General features: G+C 47.2%; 7 protein-coding genes across 7 annotated transcripts; 1 reads left to right on the forward strand and 6 right to left on the reverse strand.

Annotated features, from left to right (window-relative positions):
• Positions 1-378: 378 nt before the first annotated feature.
• UA08_02733 (hypothetical protein) lies at positions 379-858 on the forward strand (the record flags this gene model as incomplete). The annotated part of the gene is made up of 2 exons (XM_020264808.1): positions 379-574; positions 611-858. 2 exons carry the CDS (start codon positions 379-381, stop codon positions 856-858), a joined length of 444 nt encoding a protein of 147 aa, XP_020122668.1.
• A 352-nt stretch (positions 859-1210) lies between these two features.
• On the reverse strand, positions 1211-2329 carry UA08_02734 (hypothetical protein; the record flags this gene model as incomplete). Its single annotated transcript, XM_020264809.1, has 1 exon — positions 1211-2329. The coding sequence occupies one exon, from the start codon at positions 2327-2329 to the stop codon at positions 1211-1213; it is 1119 nt and encodes a 372-aa protein (XP_020122669.1).
• Positions 2330-2682: 353 nt separating this feature from the next.
• On the reverse strand, positions 2683-3350 carry UA08_02735 (hypothetical protein; the record flags this gene model as incomplete). The annotated part of the gene is made up of 2 exons (XM_020264810.1): positions 2683-2866; positions 2926-3350. The coding sequence occupies 2 exons, from the start codon at positions 3348-3350 to the stop codon at positions 2683-2685; spliced, it is 609 nt and encodes a 202-aa protein (XP_020122663.1).
• A 2457-nt stretch (positions 3351-5807) lies between these two features.
• UA08_02736 (Chitin synthase A) lies at positions 5808-9627 on the reverse strand (the record flags this gene model as incomplete). Its single annotated transcript, XM_020264811.1, has 4 exons — positions 5808-6705; positions 6762-6928; positions 6992-7176; positions 7236-9627. The coding sequence occupies 4 exons, from the start codon at positions 9625-9627 to the stop codon at positions 5808-5810; spliced, it is 3642 nt and encodes a 1213-aa protein (XP_020122664.1).
• A 657-nt stretch (positions 9628-10284) lies between these two features.
• UA08_02737 (hypothetical protein) lies at positions 10285-11333 on the reverse strand (the record flags this gene model as incomplete). Its single annotated transcript, XM_020264812.1, has 4 exons — positions 10285-10484; positions 10539-10978; positions 11055-11268; positions 11324-11333. 4 exons carry the CDS (start codon positions 11331-11333, stop codon positions 10285-10287), a joined length of 864 nt encoding a protein of 287 aa, XP_020122665.1.
• A 969-nt stretch (positions 11334-12302) lies between these two features.
• Positions 12303-13412, reverse strand: UA08_02738 (hypothetical protein; the record flags this gene model as incomplete). The annotated part of the gene is made up of 1 exon (XM_020264813.1): positions 12303-13412. One exon carries the CDS (start codon positions 13410-13412, stop codon positions 12303-12305), a length of 1110 nt encoding a protein of 369 aa, XP_020122666.1.
• Positions 13413-13880: 468 nt separating this feature from the next.
• Positions 13881-15192, reverse strand: UA08_02739 (Leucine aminopeptidase 1; the record flags this gene model as incomplete). The annotated part of the gene is made up of 3 exons (XM_020264814.1): positions 13881-14114; positions 14176-14922; positions 14989-15192. 3 exons carry the CDS (start codon positions 15190-15192, stop codon positions 13881-13883), a joined length of 1185 nt encoding a protein of 394 aa, XP_020122661.1.
• Between the last annotated feature and the right edge of the window lie 207 nt (positions 15193-15399).

The raw sequence follows: 15399 nt of genomic DNA on the forward strand, positions 1-15399 counted from the left end.
GATGCAAGAAGCGACTCAATTCGAAGCTCAGCCTACAACTATGTCTTCGAGAACGGCCGTCGCTACCATAGTTACTGCCAAGGCGCCTACCCTCTACCCAACGATGAAGCCGAGCAGGAACGCCTCGAGCTGTGCCATCTCATTTGGACAAAGTTAATGAACGATTGTCCCTGGCTAGCCCCCCTCGAGAACCCACCAAAGATACTCGACATTGGCTGCGGCACTGGCAGCTGGGCGATCATGATATGAGACACGTTTCCGGATGCTATCGTTATCGGCACCGATCTCAGTCCCATTCAGCCCTCATGGATACCGCCGAATATTAGATTTTACATTGAGGATGCTGAGGATGAATGGACATTTGCATAGGGCTTTGATATGGTTCATGGACGCATGCTTGCTGGGAACATCAACAACTGGACCAAGTTCTTTCGGCAAGCATTCGGACAATCGAAACCGGGGGGTTGGCTTGAAATGAACGAGTTTGAGAGCAAGTTCTACTTAGGAAATGACCAAGAATCAGTGCAACTCAATATGCTGGTGAAGGTTTTCAATGACGCGAGCGCGAAGTTTGGTAAGCCTTTCAATGATATTAATATCATGCCGCAAGCTATGCGAGACGCTGGGTTTGAGGATGTTGAAGACCCGAATCTGAGAGATCTGGGAGAAATCGTCCACCGCGCTGCACTGGAGTCAGTGGAGTCTTACATCCTCGCTCTTGGCTCGCGTATATTAGAAAAAAAAGCCGAATCAATCGGAGACATTGTCAAGACTACCAAGAATGAACTTAACAATGACGAGTATTGCCTCTACGTGCATGCGCATTGTATATGTGGACGGAGACCAAAATACAATTAGGATCATAAGCCTGTTTTGGGCAAATTACTAAACATTTCCTGTTTACCGTTTCAAGTTCCAAGATTGTCGAGATGCATCTCGAATCATTGCATTTGGACTACTTAGAATTAGGATATTATTACCCTGTTGTACTAGTATTAGCTTTTAAAAGCATATCATTATGAGAATTGAGCTTAATTATAGATGTCTGTCCCGTGATCATCGTAACCCTAATTAGGCCGGATGTTGAGCTGTGCAATGTTACTTCACGACACCGATTATCAGAGGTATATATCTAGTTCTACAATACGGTAAATTTTAGTATCCTAGATAAACTATCTACAGTAGACATATTTGTCATGTCTTAAGTTATCTACCACCCAGCCTTCCGATACATCGCATCATACAATTTCAAGTCATTCACCGCATCTTCGGCGGTCGTCTTAATCTCCTTCCCATTCACAAAACAATCATACATCTCCTTCAACTCAGCCGTATAAGCATCCTCATAACTCGAAACAATCTCCCTAACCTCCTTCTCACCATACTCATTTACCTCCTCAACACGAACTTTGATCGGCAACCCCTTGACATAAGGCGTGTCATACTGTATCGAAACACGCTTCTTCTCCCCATAAACAGCCATGTGGGCATCAAAATCAGCCACACAATCGATCCCACTTTCGTACATAACCGCAAACTCGTTTTGCTTCCCGTCCCTGAAGCTGAGAATAGCAGAATAAAACGGGTCATTCACCGAAACCCCGTCAATAGAGTACGGCGTCAATCCACCTAGTGCTTCGCGCATCAACGACAAGTCGTGCGAGCCAAGACTGCCCAGGAAACGACAGTACTTCTTCATGGCGTCTGTGACGACGCCATTGGGCGCATTAGGGAATGCTTCACGGTACAACTCGTCTAGTAACCTGTTTCGTGTCTCGACCGCAGTATCCGGGATATCTGCACCGCTACTCTTGACCTGGAACGTGCCACTTTGGCTCACAAAAAACGCATTGGGTCCGCTCATATCGCGCACTCGCGCATACAGAATCTTGGGTATGGAAGCTACTTCGCGCAGAAACGCGCCTGTGAATGAAGGCGCATAGCGACGCATATAGCCTACGAACACTCTCCCCTTTGCATATTTTTTCTCGGCATCAATAATGCGCTGAGCAGCTGGTATGGAGAGCGTCAGTGGCTTCTCGACCATGACATTCTTCCCGGCCTGCAAAGCGGCGATGGTGTATTCGGCGTGGAACTCGTCGCTGGTTAGGATGAAGACAACGTCGATGTTAGCGTCGTTGATGATTTCAAGGGGATCGGTCGTGGCGCGTGGGATGTGGAATTTGGTTGCGCAGTGTTGTGCGGTATGGAGGGATATGTCGCATATGCTGACGGTTTGGTAGAGGTGGGAGAGGAGAGAGAGCGTGGGGAGGTGGATGACTTGGGCGACTTCTCCGGCTCCGATGACGCCAACTCTGAGGGTTGTCATTTTGACCTTCACTTATAGATTGAAGTGGTGCAGTCAGAAGTTCAAGTGTTCAAGTTGGATCGTGCCTGATAATTTATCAACGCCGTCATCGACGCTCGTGGACGCCCCACTGCGGGGGTTCCCCAATCTATACATTCTTTACTTATACAACCGTTATTGAACCCGCAGTTACAAGAAGTATGTAGTAGTAGTATTATATTAAGATACAGCAGTTCATCAGAATGCATCGCTCATGATTTTCAAAGGTACATGTGGGTATAAGAACAGACTGGAACAAAAGGACTCGGTTATTGCACGGCTTTCAGACAATCCCATGTCCCTTCTGAGACACGTTCGAATCCATGGCCACCAGACTAGGCAGTGAGCTCGTGATTGGTCTCGTACTTGGGCTCGGCAGGGGCTCCAGTATATGCAGCAGGTGCGGCAGGGGCATCAGTGGCAGAACGACTCCTCATGACCAGGTATCCAGGCCATTCGCCTGTCATGACGTCGAAAATAGCGAGGAAGCTGAAAATGAACAATGCCATGTAGACGATCCTATAGACGACATGTTAATACTCTTTCTTTTTCCCAAAAAAAGAAAGGGGTGAGCACACCAGTTCAGAATAGCGAATGCCAGAATAGCAGCAATAATGCCAGTACCAGCGGTTCCAATAATATTAGCCAGATCGGCGAAGCCCGCCAGCCAAAAGACCCAGGTAACAAAGTAAACAGCAATCAGACCGGGGGCAAGCCAGCGGTTATGGTGATGGGCGTCTCGTCGATGGAACCATAGTGGGAGCCAAATGGCAACAGCAGTGGCAAGGACGGACCAGACCGCGCAGAACATCAGGAACGAGACAACATCGGGAACATGACCGTGGATAGTCTCGTTGCAGGTCTCTAAATAGCCGCAGTAGTACTCGATCGTTTCGGACTGGTCGTAGTAGTGGACGCCGTATGCTACCATGCCTAATTCCACGAGGGAGAAGGCGAGGGCTGTGCCCAGGAGCGAGATGAGGATGAGGCTAAGGAGAAGCATTTTATCAGAGCCCGAGATAATTCAGTTGTATAGTGTGTGTGCGGCCTGGTCTGGATGAATGAAGTTGATGAAGAGAGATGAAAGGAAGAACAGGAAGATGAGCGAGAGTGGCTGTTTTTATTGATATACACAGGAAAACTTTTCCTTTCCCTTCTTTTTAAGTATATTGAGATCGACTAGTCCACATCCAGCCCAGTCTATGCCTAACCTTATATATACTCTATCTATAGAAAAGCTATACTCTGTGGAGATACGGAGCCTCCAAATGAGACGAATCTGCCTTGTCGGGCTCCAACGGCACCAGGCTGAGTCACACATGTGGTTGTAAAATAAGCAATCAGCTCGAATGCCCCTGCCGTCCGGCCTTGATCCTGGCATGCTCGATAAGGGCATACAAAAAATGCTTTTCCCGTGGGGAGGAGAAATTAGGGTAAACATAGCCGGCAGATGCCTGCGAAGTATACCAATGACACGACGCCTTGGCCGCTTAAGAAACCCGCTCATTGGTCACAGCTCCTTTGCCTAAACTTGAGGCTTGAAGCTCTGCTGCCAAGAGGTCTAGCTGATGAAGTTGGACTCATATTAAGCCATAGCGACTACGGAGGGAAGAGGTCGTTCATTTGATTGCTAGTCGGCTGATCAGATACACCGTGTTAAGCTACTCAGCATAGATTAGATCGCCTTAATTGACATTATAATACAGATATTGGTGAAAAACAAAGCAGTCTCGGCTGAGGCGCAGTACATTGGACTCTCCTCTCGGTAAGTTGACTCCCATAGCCGATTGCCATATACAACCATACACTGGCTGTAACTACCTAGGTACTGTACGAAGAAACGTTCGAACCAGCCAATCCCCTGATTTGGTAATTTTCGGCCTCTCGGTGTTTTGCATCCATGTTCCGGCGAGGCTTAAAGTTTTGCTCGATCGTCGGCGCCCTACGTAAAGGTGGAACTAAGATTTTGTTTTTTCTTTGTATTCTTGACAGCAGACAGACGAACGATGACATAGGTACTTCTGTATTCCTCGTATTTTCCTGTCACTCGAGCGTCGAAAGGCTGAAACAGCCACATTGAATAACCTTTTCCGCACGCTGTTCGCCAGCCCTTTTTTTTTTTTTCTTCCATTAAACAAGTCCCAGGCCGGTGGTCTCCTTGTCAATAGCATAGTGAACCCCCGAATAGAAGCTCATAGACTGGTTGTACAACTTGTCTATATTAACCCTAACCTCAAATAATAACTTTGGCCTCTGAATGCAAAAAAGTCTAATTCTGAGTGAAACTCGCGTTATCTGACTCGATACGGCAAAGTGTGCCACAATATTCCTTCTTTTATGCATAGTCATTGCATGGCTTCATTTCAGATTCTTGCATATTTTTACATTATATTTATTGGTAGGCAGACAGCCGTATGACTAGTGATGATCTGCCTCATCTTAGCATTTGCATACACAACCGGTGAAATTATGCATATGCAGGTGCCAGAAATGCCGTAATTTTAAGCGAGCCTATCACTAACTAGTCTTAGAAAACTGCAGAAGAATGAATAATACGTCTGTGCCTGAAATCTTGGTAATAAATTTCCTAGGCTAGCTATCTAACAGTTGTTCAAATCAACACTTATACCTAGGTAGTAATAATATGCATGATTACTTCATGCAAGCAGGCATGATGCGTAGCGTTATACCCCTTAATCGTGCCCCGGATCATAGGCTGGCTTGTATGCTAGCTAGCTCAGGCTTCAATGAATATCGTATTCTAGGTTTGAGAGCACTTTGAGCGAATCTTGGAGTAAGCTGATCTGTAGTTATGACAGCTGGCTATAAGGCAAAGTTTACATTACCATAAGCCCGGGGCCCCTTTCTGCTTATACTAAGTACCATTCTGATCTCAAGGCATCCCCAGTATATCATGAGAATCTCCCACCCTAACGACTCCGTACCACAGTACGTGTTACTATTTAGATTGCCTATTTATTGGTGAGATTGGATCTCTCAAACTCTTCTACATGACTGGGGGTGCTACCGGAGCTGGGGGAGGATACAATAGAATGCGAGAACACCTCTCTTACACCTAGATATATTATATACATAATTAATTCATGCAAGGTGACATGATGCATGGCGTCGACAGCTTGAAAATCTGCCTCTATTAATAGTCTTCTCGTGGCACTATTCATTCACATCCTGTACGAGACGAATTATCATGTCTCCTGATGTGTTATAAGGTAGAGTAGAATAGTAAAGGAATCACGTAAATTACACACAAGTACGTACCTAGAAAATAAGTAGCCTCGAAGTATACATAGACCCATTGCATAAATAACATACATCACAGCATCCAAACGTCAGGGCATTCTTTCTAGCCCGGGAAATCATAAACCATCAAACATTAAAATCAATCAACCTATCGCAAGACATAGGACCTAAGAAAACCAGAACATAACAAAGAAAAAAGTTATTTACGCCAAAACATCAACTTCCTTGCCTTTCGTTGGATACTCCACCCCTGTTCCGCAATCCAGTCTTTCACGCTGGCATTACCGCCATAGCGACTCGATCCGATAGCGCTGCCAGCAGCACTACTGCCACCTCCAGCGCTCCCAGATTTGGAGCCCAGAGAGCCCGCTTGGAATTTCATGCGACCCTCGGCAATTTTATGGACGAGATTAAGAATGGCATAGGTGATGGACCCAGTGGCACGGATAGCCGCCAGCCCCGCCACAGACCACAGGATAATTGCGAGGTATACGTTGTTTGTTGATGTGGTTCCATACACATCAGAGACAAGCATGGCAAGAAGCGCGTTGGAGCCCATCCAGCAAGAAACCATGTATGTGCGTACCGCGCGGTAGTAGTCTTCCTGCAGCTGGCTCTCGGGGACCGGGGGTTCGGGTTCCTCCAGGCGGTCTCGAAGATTGCGCAGTGCCTCGTCGTATCCACTGTCGATGTCCAGTTGCTCAGTAGGCATTTCCATGATGACTTTGGATCCACCGAGACCCTTGGCGGCTCCAAGATCCATGCGGTGCACGTTATCTCCCTTCGTACCCCAAGTCACATCGTGCGTGTTGCAGAATGCGTATGTTTGCAGCGTACAGATATAGCTTGGCATCATGAGGAAGTATGCTCCGGAGGATGTGACTAGGTGCCATGGGTCGAGATACAGGAACGACGTGAAGATGTATAGTCCCATTGTCGACATGAGGGATATAACAATGTCGGCGAAATCGCCAGAACCGAGCGATATTCCATCACTGCCTTTCAGTTTGATGACGACTAAATAGAATGTTGCGAATAATGTGTACGCCATGATAAGGGCATACACAATGATACCCAACAAGAACATTTTTCGCGAGCTTTTCAAGAACATCAGGATCAAATCATCATCAACAAAAGCTTGAAGGAAACTTACCCTTGAGGTCTATTACCCATACAAAGAATAAATTGCCATGCCATGAGCAATACGCATGCATAGCGAAGAACCTCGAATATCCACTTTCCCATGTTGTGACCGAATGGATCAATATCTGAACTAGAAAGAGATCCTGCAATAAAGTAGAATGCTAGATAGAAGTTTGCCTGTTCCATGTTAGTGGGAAAACATCTTGCTATAAAAAAAGGGGGGTGGAGAGAGAGACATACCAAGCCGAAATATGTAAATAAGAGTTGGAAGAACTGATACACGAATTCGACATGAAGAAGAATCTTTCTTGTCAATGTGTGGTCTGTTTCCCAGATCTGCTTCATGTTGGCCAAAGAGAAAACGGCTGCGAAAAAAGCACCGTTTAGCCAACGACGTCGCTGTGAGACGAATTCCGGGATCGAGTCTACGTGAAAATCATCAGTCCTGCATAGATACCGTGAAGGATATGAGCGAGGCACCCACCAGGCACATCAGTTTCACCAACAGCACTCTTCACAAACTTCAACACCCATCTTTCACCCTTCTTGGCCACAAGCTCCCAGCAGAGAATACGGTCCTCGGCCAAGTACATATTCGCGGTGAAAACGTCGGCATCTTTACCTTGTAAAGTCTCACCTTTGAAGTATTGTGCAAGGGGTCCATGTCCATCCGCATTGTTCTGCAGAGCGTAATAACGATACGCACTCAGAGCACCAGGAAGCACCGTAATATAACCGAAGACAGATTCCAGCGGCTTATCCAAGATGTTCGACATTTTGTACTCGAAGTTCTGCGACGCAACCAGAGGATTCAATAGACCCCGGAAGTGTTTCCCTTTACCCGCAATAATCTCGCCCGCTGCTCCGGCGACGTTTGAATCCTGGTCAAATGCTTTCCACAGATGGTAGAGTGCTGTAGGGGCTGGCTCTGTTCCTACATCGAGTAAGATGCACACGTTGGGGTCCAACATGGGAGCGAAAGCATTGAAGAACCATCGGTGAGAATTGAGTTTCTTCTGGTTCTGTTCCTTCAGACAAAACATCACCTGGCAAGGCACAATACCCTTCTCGGCACCTTTGAACTTCAAGTCCGAGTCCAATGAAACTTGAGTCGTGTATTCGTACAAGTGGGCTGTGACTTCTTTCTGATTGACCACGTTCTTTGCAATGCCTCCCTGGTACACACCCATGGCAGCCAAGGCATCAAGTGTCCGCTTGTGGACCTTGGAACGACCGTCGGAGATAATGCACACAACAATCTTTTGCCAACCGTCCTTTCCCCAGGTACGTGACTTCGCACGGGAGCAGAAATGGCTAATGTTGCGCATGATACCATGCATCGTCCGGGTAAACAATATTTCGTTCTCATTGTACATGGTAACGCAAATGAACAGCTCTGTCTCCCGCATGGTACTTCCGATGTTCTGGCGCAATTTGTAGCCTCGCTCCTTGAATTCATCCGGATCACAGGTGATGGCGGTGTACCGCATGTGAGTGAACTCACGCTCATCGCGTCGTGGAAGGAAACTATGTAGGATAGTAGGGATCTTACACTCCAAAATAAGCTCGCCGTTGATAAGCTGAACTTCCTTCTTTGACACCTGTGCTGCTCGTACGCCTCGACGGCTTTGTTTGCCCTCCGGGGCAGGCCCATAATGTAGGTTCGTGTCGGCAAGCATTTCGGTATCCTCCTGGGATTCTCCATCAAGGTCGACTTTTACCAAATCTTCTTTCTCGTCAGTGACCATTGTCGATTCGCTTCTAAAGGAGTCGTAGGAACGCCTTGGATCAATGGTCTGTCCATTCCCGCCAAAGGGATCTTCTGCAGAATGTGCTTCACCAATATCTATGCTTGTCTCTCCGGAAATACTGCTAGCTTTAGGTCCTGAGAACAGAGGAGCGGGGGGAAGAGGCCGTCGCGGACTGCCTCCGTACTGCGAGCTTGGTGTACCTGGTCGTGGACTTCCATTGATGTCTGCAGGCTCGTAGCTGACCCCCGATATAGAAGAATTCGCGCCTCTTCTGGTAGAGGCCCGCGATGGAGTCCACGGTCGTGTCGGAGAACCTGGTCTAGAAGAGTACTGTGGTACTTCTGCGACTGAGGGAGCAGGTGGCGGGATTGAAGGAGTGTAGCCCATACTAGAGCCAGGGCGTGACCCGGCATTGGAGATATTAGCGGTCGAGTTCTGACGCGGACGAAATGCTGGGTACCGGTTGGGTGTTGCTCTGGTAGGTGACGGGTTGGCACTGTTTGGAACATTGTTAGCCCTATTTTCGATCATACTAAGATCCATTTCCTGAGCCTTGGGGTTCTGTTCATCAGGGAGCCTTGAAGGGGCTGGTATTTTGGCAAAGAGGGGTAGGGGAAGGATATTCTTTGGTTTGCCATATCCATATGCCTGTGCATTTTTTGAACGTGACGGTGCATTTTGTCTGTGATTCTCCATGTTTGGGGTTGTTGATTGCATGACAGTCTCCACTCTGTGCTTACATGGATCTTCCGAAGCACGGCGAATAACAACAGGTTGAGGGAATGGGGGTTCCTTGAGGGTTTCCATAGAAGAAGAAAGAAAAGACACCTTCTTGAGGGGTTTCAAGTCAGGGTTAATATCGGCTACGTACGCTCTGCGGGTTGATGATGTTTGGCCTAATCGAAAACGTGCAGCGTTTGTTCCTAGATCACTGCTGTTATCGATATCCTCATCGTAGCCAGTCGGCAGCAGTCTCATTGAAGCTGTTGCTGCTCCATTTTCATTCTGGTTCGGCGAGCCGTTGATGTTGCTGCTGGCATCCTCGTTGCCGTAGTATGCTGGAGGGAGTTCATCTGGGTACGAGGACTCCATGAATTGGCCGTGTGAGGGCGTCGGTGGATCCATTGCGTTTGTCCCAGACAGGCGCGCAGACTGAGTGTCAGGTTAGGTTTGCATTGGTGGTCTTCTTGATATCGCAGATGTTGACTGGTTGGCTGCGTGAACAGAAACAAGTAACAGTGGGCTTGATTGATAAGTAGGGATAGCGATTGTCTGGGGCATCAAGATTTTAAGATATATAAGAAGTGTCAGTCGAGTTGGTCTACCCCGAGCGGATGTTGATGGAGTCTGCGGGCGCTGTTTCCCCAGCAACCGTGGCCGCTAACCCGCGTCGGGAGTATGACGCGCACGCCAGATGCATCTAGCATAATTATTGTACTAATTAGTGAAATATACATAGTGAAGATCCTCGGTCAACCAATAGTAGTTGATATTGCTGCTATAACGGGGCTTATGAACATACGAGGCGAGGAAGGGATATTTCACATAGCCGAATACCCTATAGACAGAAAACAAAAACGAAAGGACAGACGAAAATCATACAAGAGATGAGGCGCAAAGCACGTAATATGATCACATATATAACAAATGAAGGGTTGGAAATTTCCGAGGTTGGTGTGTATCGACAAGTCCATACATAATTCGGACACGCTCCCCGGGGGGGGGACCTCAGTATCTCTCTGGCATACAGAGTATGCTATAAGAAGATACTGTAATAAGCAATCAAGGCTCATCGAGCAATGGCTCTCGTTCACGTTCAGTCGATGACTCCGGAGACACGACACGCTGAAGCCAAAGGTTTCGACCGGCATAAGCGGTAGACGAGACATATAGCGAGCCGACGAAGAAGACCGCGAAAATAACAAAGGCGAAGATCCACTGCAGGGCAATAATCTTGATATCAAATTGTTTGACAGCCAGTGCTAGTATCGGTCAGTAATCGGAAAAGAAAGGGCAAGGCAGGACAAGAAACTCACATAGGGTCAAAATGGACAAGGAATATCCAAAAATATAATCTCTGGCAAAGAAAATATGAACAAACCCAATGACGAAAATCACCCAGATGAAAATATTGGCGACAACGCGTGAGGGCAAGTTATGGGCATGCACTGCAACGGCGCCATTCCAGAATAGAGCAGTGAGCGACCAGGCGTATGGGCCGGCGATGGCAGGCCAGTGCACGAAAGGAGGAGATGCAAGATGAATCCAATATGCCGATGACTGACTCAGGACATGGACAATGAGGATGAGTTCGGCTGGCCAGAAATGATTCCGGACCCAGAGCAAGATGAAAGCAAAGACCAAGAGGTTGTTCAAGATGAAATGAGAAGCGACATTGGCAGCGCTTGTGACCAAGGCAGAGTTTCTGGAGAAGAATTGCCCGACATAACTGACTTGAGACAATAGCAGCAGAACCCTGAACCAACGCTCTTATTATTAGCACAAGATCTTGAATCCACAGTCATACTGTCACTGTCGGGGTAGCTACTTACCAATAAATCCCAGTAATGACTGTGTTCTGGGAGAAGGGTGTCGGGTGTTTGTTTGCTTGCTTCCAGATGTTGTGTCCATGCTTCACATCATGAGGCTTGTGGAGCGAATAGTAGATGCCAGTAACGACGACCAGGATCCATGACAGGACTGACAGCACTTGATACGTGATCAAGAGGTTGCGATGATGAGATTCTCGTTTAGCAAACGGGTTGTCTGCGGTCGAATCAGTTGGGCCAACTTGCTATACACATGTAGATCAGGCACTTACAGATTGCCATGGTGATTATTTGTGAGGCTAACGTTGCAATCGATGATTGTCTGTTAGGCGTTTGCCGACTTTGAGTTTGTGGGGAGAAAAGGTGGAAGGACCTTGATGACGTATGTATATGCAGCAAGTGGCGTGATCTGTCACGACAGTCGACACCAAATCAGAGATTCCACTTTCTTTCGGTTGACTGAGACTATGAGTGTACCTCGTCGACAGAAGATGGAGAACAAGGGGGCTGCTCTCTTTTTCTTATGAAATATTATGTTGGGTGATCTACGGGAGCCTGCGCAAGCAGCAAAGACTAAGTAGACAAGGTAGCTATTGTATAAAAAGTAGGGATCCGAGCAGCAGCTTCTCTCTCAACGAATCAACTCGGCTTGCATCGTCTGCGACTTCCTAACATGAATCTGACACCTATGGGTAAGCCCACGAGCAGCTAGGCAGCCTGGATAATGAATTTCCCCGCACTTATTCTTGTAAGGGTAATGGGCAACTATGTTTCCTCATCGTGACAAAACATGGTCTTCTGACTGTGAAAACGAGCAATTACAAGAGCTTTCCTGCGGCGGGTGCATATCTGATTCGATGGAAGCCATCCTGCTCACCCATTGACCGGCAGACTGTAGGTTGCCATCGACAAATTGACGTCACGGAAACTGATACCTTGTTTCTTGGGAACGTATCAGATTGTTTGACAAATGAACGTAGAGAAAATTCAAGGAAGAAGATTCAAACAAGGTAAGAAATGCCAAGAGCAGCAGTCTAGAATGAGGGAAGAGCCCTGATTGGTCGGCTCTCTCAATTACGATTGCGGGGTAGCAAGATCAATACTGATTGGCCCAGAGTATTGACCAATAATATCAACGATATCAATATCTCTATATAAGTTATGCTTCATATATGCCAAAATTACATAAGGGAAAAAGGAAAAAAAAAAAAAAAAGAAAAGAAAAAAAGAAACAAAGCAAGAAAGCAAGAATTATATGCCAGCCACCTCTTGTGCTGCTCTTAAAACCTCCTTGTGAATAGCAGCAGGGGCAACAACCAACCCGGCCGAATTAGCCAAAGTCCTCCCCAATCCACAGTTAACAGCACGTCCATAGATATCTGTGACGACGCACCCAACTTCCTGTACAATCAGCATCCCGCCGACATGATCCCAGATGCTAGATCTATAGGACTTATTGCGAAGGATTTTTATAAGCGCGTTTCCGCCTTCTCTTTCCTTGCCCACCGCAATGGCAACATAGCGCATTTGCGTGGACCACAGATCAACCGTTGCAGGCCAGGAAGAGCCTAACTTTGCTGCCACAAGACCGTGTTTCTCATAGTCGATGGATTTGGAAGCTTGGCAGTCCACGAATCTGGCGTCGCTCGGTTTGAGGTCTGTCCCTTTCATTGGTAATCGCGATGCCGACTCCAACGAAGCCGTCAACGGCGATGAGAAGTTCATAGGCTGAATAAACGCACCCCGGCCAGTAATCGCAAATACCATCTGGCCATCGCCATCCTTATCCACAATATCCTCATGCACCTTACCCGTAGCAGGCGAGTCAGAGTCAGACTCAAGTCTTAAATTGGGACACCCAAAAACAGCCAATTTCTGTCGTCCATCTTCCATCAACGCCAGACACACGGCGTATTGCTGTCCCCGAATGAATGTTGCCGTTCCATCAACAGGATCCAAGACCCAAATGCGCCCCTTTGATCCCCCTTTTCCCTTACCGCCGAGGTCGATTAGATGGAGCATTTCCTCCTGCGTAAGTGGAGTAGCCAATTCTATTCCCTTCCACTCTTCTGAAGAGGACTGACTTGCAGCAGATGAAACAAGCCCCCAAACCCTCTGCAACAACGCCGGGTCCTCTCTCAACGCGGCCGCCGATTCCTCGCCCACAAATTCATCGTCCGGAAACGCATGGTGGATAGCGCTGATAATAAGTGCCTGAGCCGCAAAGTCGGCTATTGTGACAGGAGTGTTGTCATTTTTGTCTAGAGCGCCTTTGTCGACTGCTGCGAGGACCGCTTTAGTGATTCTGGAGGCTCGCTGGACAGTCAGACTGGCTATTTCTAGTTCTTTGGCGTAGTCCATTGTTTTTTTTTTTTTTTCTGCCTCTTGTATTGGATAAGCCGATCGTAACAATTTGAGTAGATACTGGCAATTAAGTGACTGATTGGGCGAGTGTCTTATGCAGAATACAATAAAATAAATATCGTTTCGTTCGTAGCTTCCAAAGGTTGACGTAGAGGAGGAAAATTAGAGTTTGATTGGTGGCATGGTCCGATCAGATCAGTTCTCCACCGGATCTAGACATCTGCGTTACTATCTTAAGCTCTATGTATAGTATAAGAGAATGGCTGCATTTTATGCAACAATCCTTGTATTTACTCTTGGTGAATACATCCTCTTGGAGAGGTAACTAATATATTGGACCGTTAACTATTTAACGGGTATACAGTCGTACGTACAATCAGCGTGACGTCAGCACTCCTTTCGAAAGTCAAGCAGAGGACTGGTCATATCCCAACGATATATATATACTTAAAATACGATTCATCATTATAGAGGCGCAAATGCAAGTTCATAAGCAAAAGCCAGGCTCATCTTGGCATGTTGGATCATATGATCGAAGCTCAAGTACTTGATCAAGTCGTCCGTCGAATGGATGTGCTTATCGCTGTATTGGAACTCGGATTCGATAACAAAAGCTGAAGGATAGCCGTAACGACTGGCCGATGCGTGGTCAGAGCAGGCATAACCGCATTTTGTCTCGACAAAGGGGATGTCGCAGTACTATAAAAACGACCGATTAGTATAATATCCCCAAGGAAAAGAGAAAACCAAAAAGACATACCTCGGTAATAACATCTTTGATAAATTGGGTCAATGGCGTGTCAACAAAGTCTACAATAACACCAACAGACTCCTCGTGGCCGGCATCGAGTGTGCCTTGCACATAACCAGTCATGTCCTGCTGCAACATAGCTTTGATATCGCGATCATTCTGTCGGTAATTGGCAAAGATAGCCTGAGAGCCGAGCAGACCACCCTCTTCTGCGGAGTACCAATGAAATTCGATTGTGTTGGCGGCCTTGCCAGTAGCGATATCCTCCGAAAGAAGTAGCGTACGCAGGACTTCCAAGATCGTCACAGTTCCGCTTCCATCGTCATCGGCACCGGGAGCGGCAAGGATAGATGGCAAGAAGAGGTTAATGCTATCCTGATGCCCGCCAAGAACAACAGTCTTATTTGTATGTCCGGGGATGCGCGCAATGATGCTGAACTGTCCCCATTGATGCGCGAATTTCTCCACCGTTGCGCCATAAGATGCAGCGCCGGATTTCTGGACAATTTCGTTCACTTGGTTGTACAGCCAGGTTGCGGACTCGACACCATATTCTGACTTGTAATATCTCGTATGGAAAGAAGTGAATTTTTCCAGATTGCGATGCATGTTCTGCTTATCTAGATTTTTGGCCAACGAGTTGATAGTGTCATTGTGAACCAGCTTGGTGGGATATTGCACGGCGTTGCTTCGGAAGAATTTGGGGTAGAAGTTGGACTTGTTCTCGTCGGTGATATCCAAGAAGTTCACTCCATCCTGCGGAAGCATAATTGTCAGCGCCAAATCCCGCAGATGGACAAATCGTACAGGCATGTGACTTACAAGTTTCAATTCCCACTTCTCTTCCTCGGTTACCCAACGTGTATCGTACGGTGCCAGTTCGATGAGAAATTTCTCGGCCTGTGGCAGTGAGGGTTTGCTATTTGATGGGCGTTCAGCCAAAGGAACTTGACCGTCGTAGGGCACTGCAGCCGCGGACGTAGACTGGATGGCCGCACCTAACGCGAGGACGGCGTGTAGCTTCATGTTTTCTAATAAATAAGGGCCAGTGTGAACTATACAGACAAGTGAGTGATTCAGGGCAAACAGAGTGAAAATGCAGGCAAGCTCATTTGTAAGCAAGGACAGCAGGAGGCTGGAGATGAGATGTTATCATGTGGCCGGCGCACACGTGACATGGGCTATCCCGCCAGGCACGTCGTCGGCTCCACTCGTGATGGGCTTCAATTATCT

Source organism: Talaromyces atroroseus (assembly GCF_001907595.1).
Source record: "Talaromyces atroroseus strain IBT 11181 chromosome Unknown scaffold_2, whole genome shotgun sequence".
Lineage (NCBI taxonomy): Eukaryota > Fungi > Ascomycota > Eurotiomycetes > Eurotiales > Trichocomaceae > Talaromyces > Talaromyces atroroseus.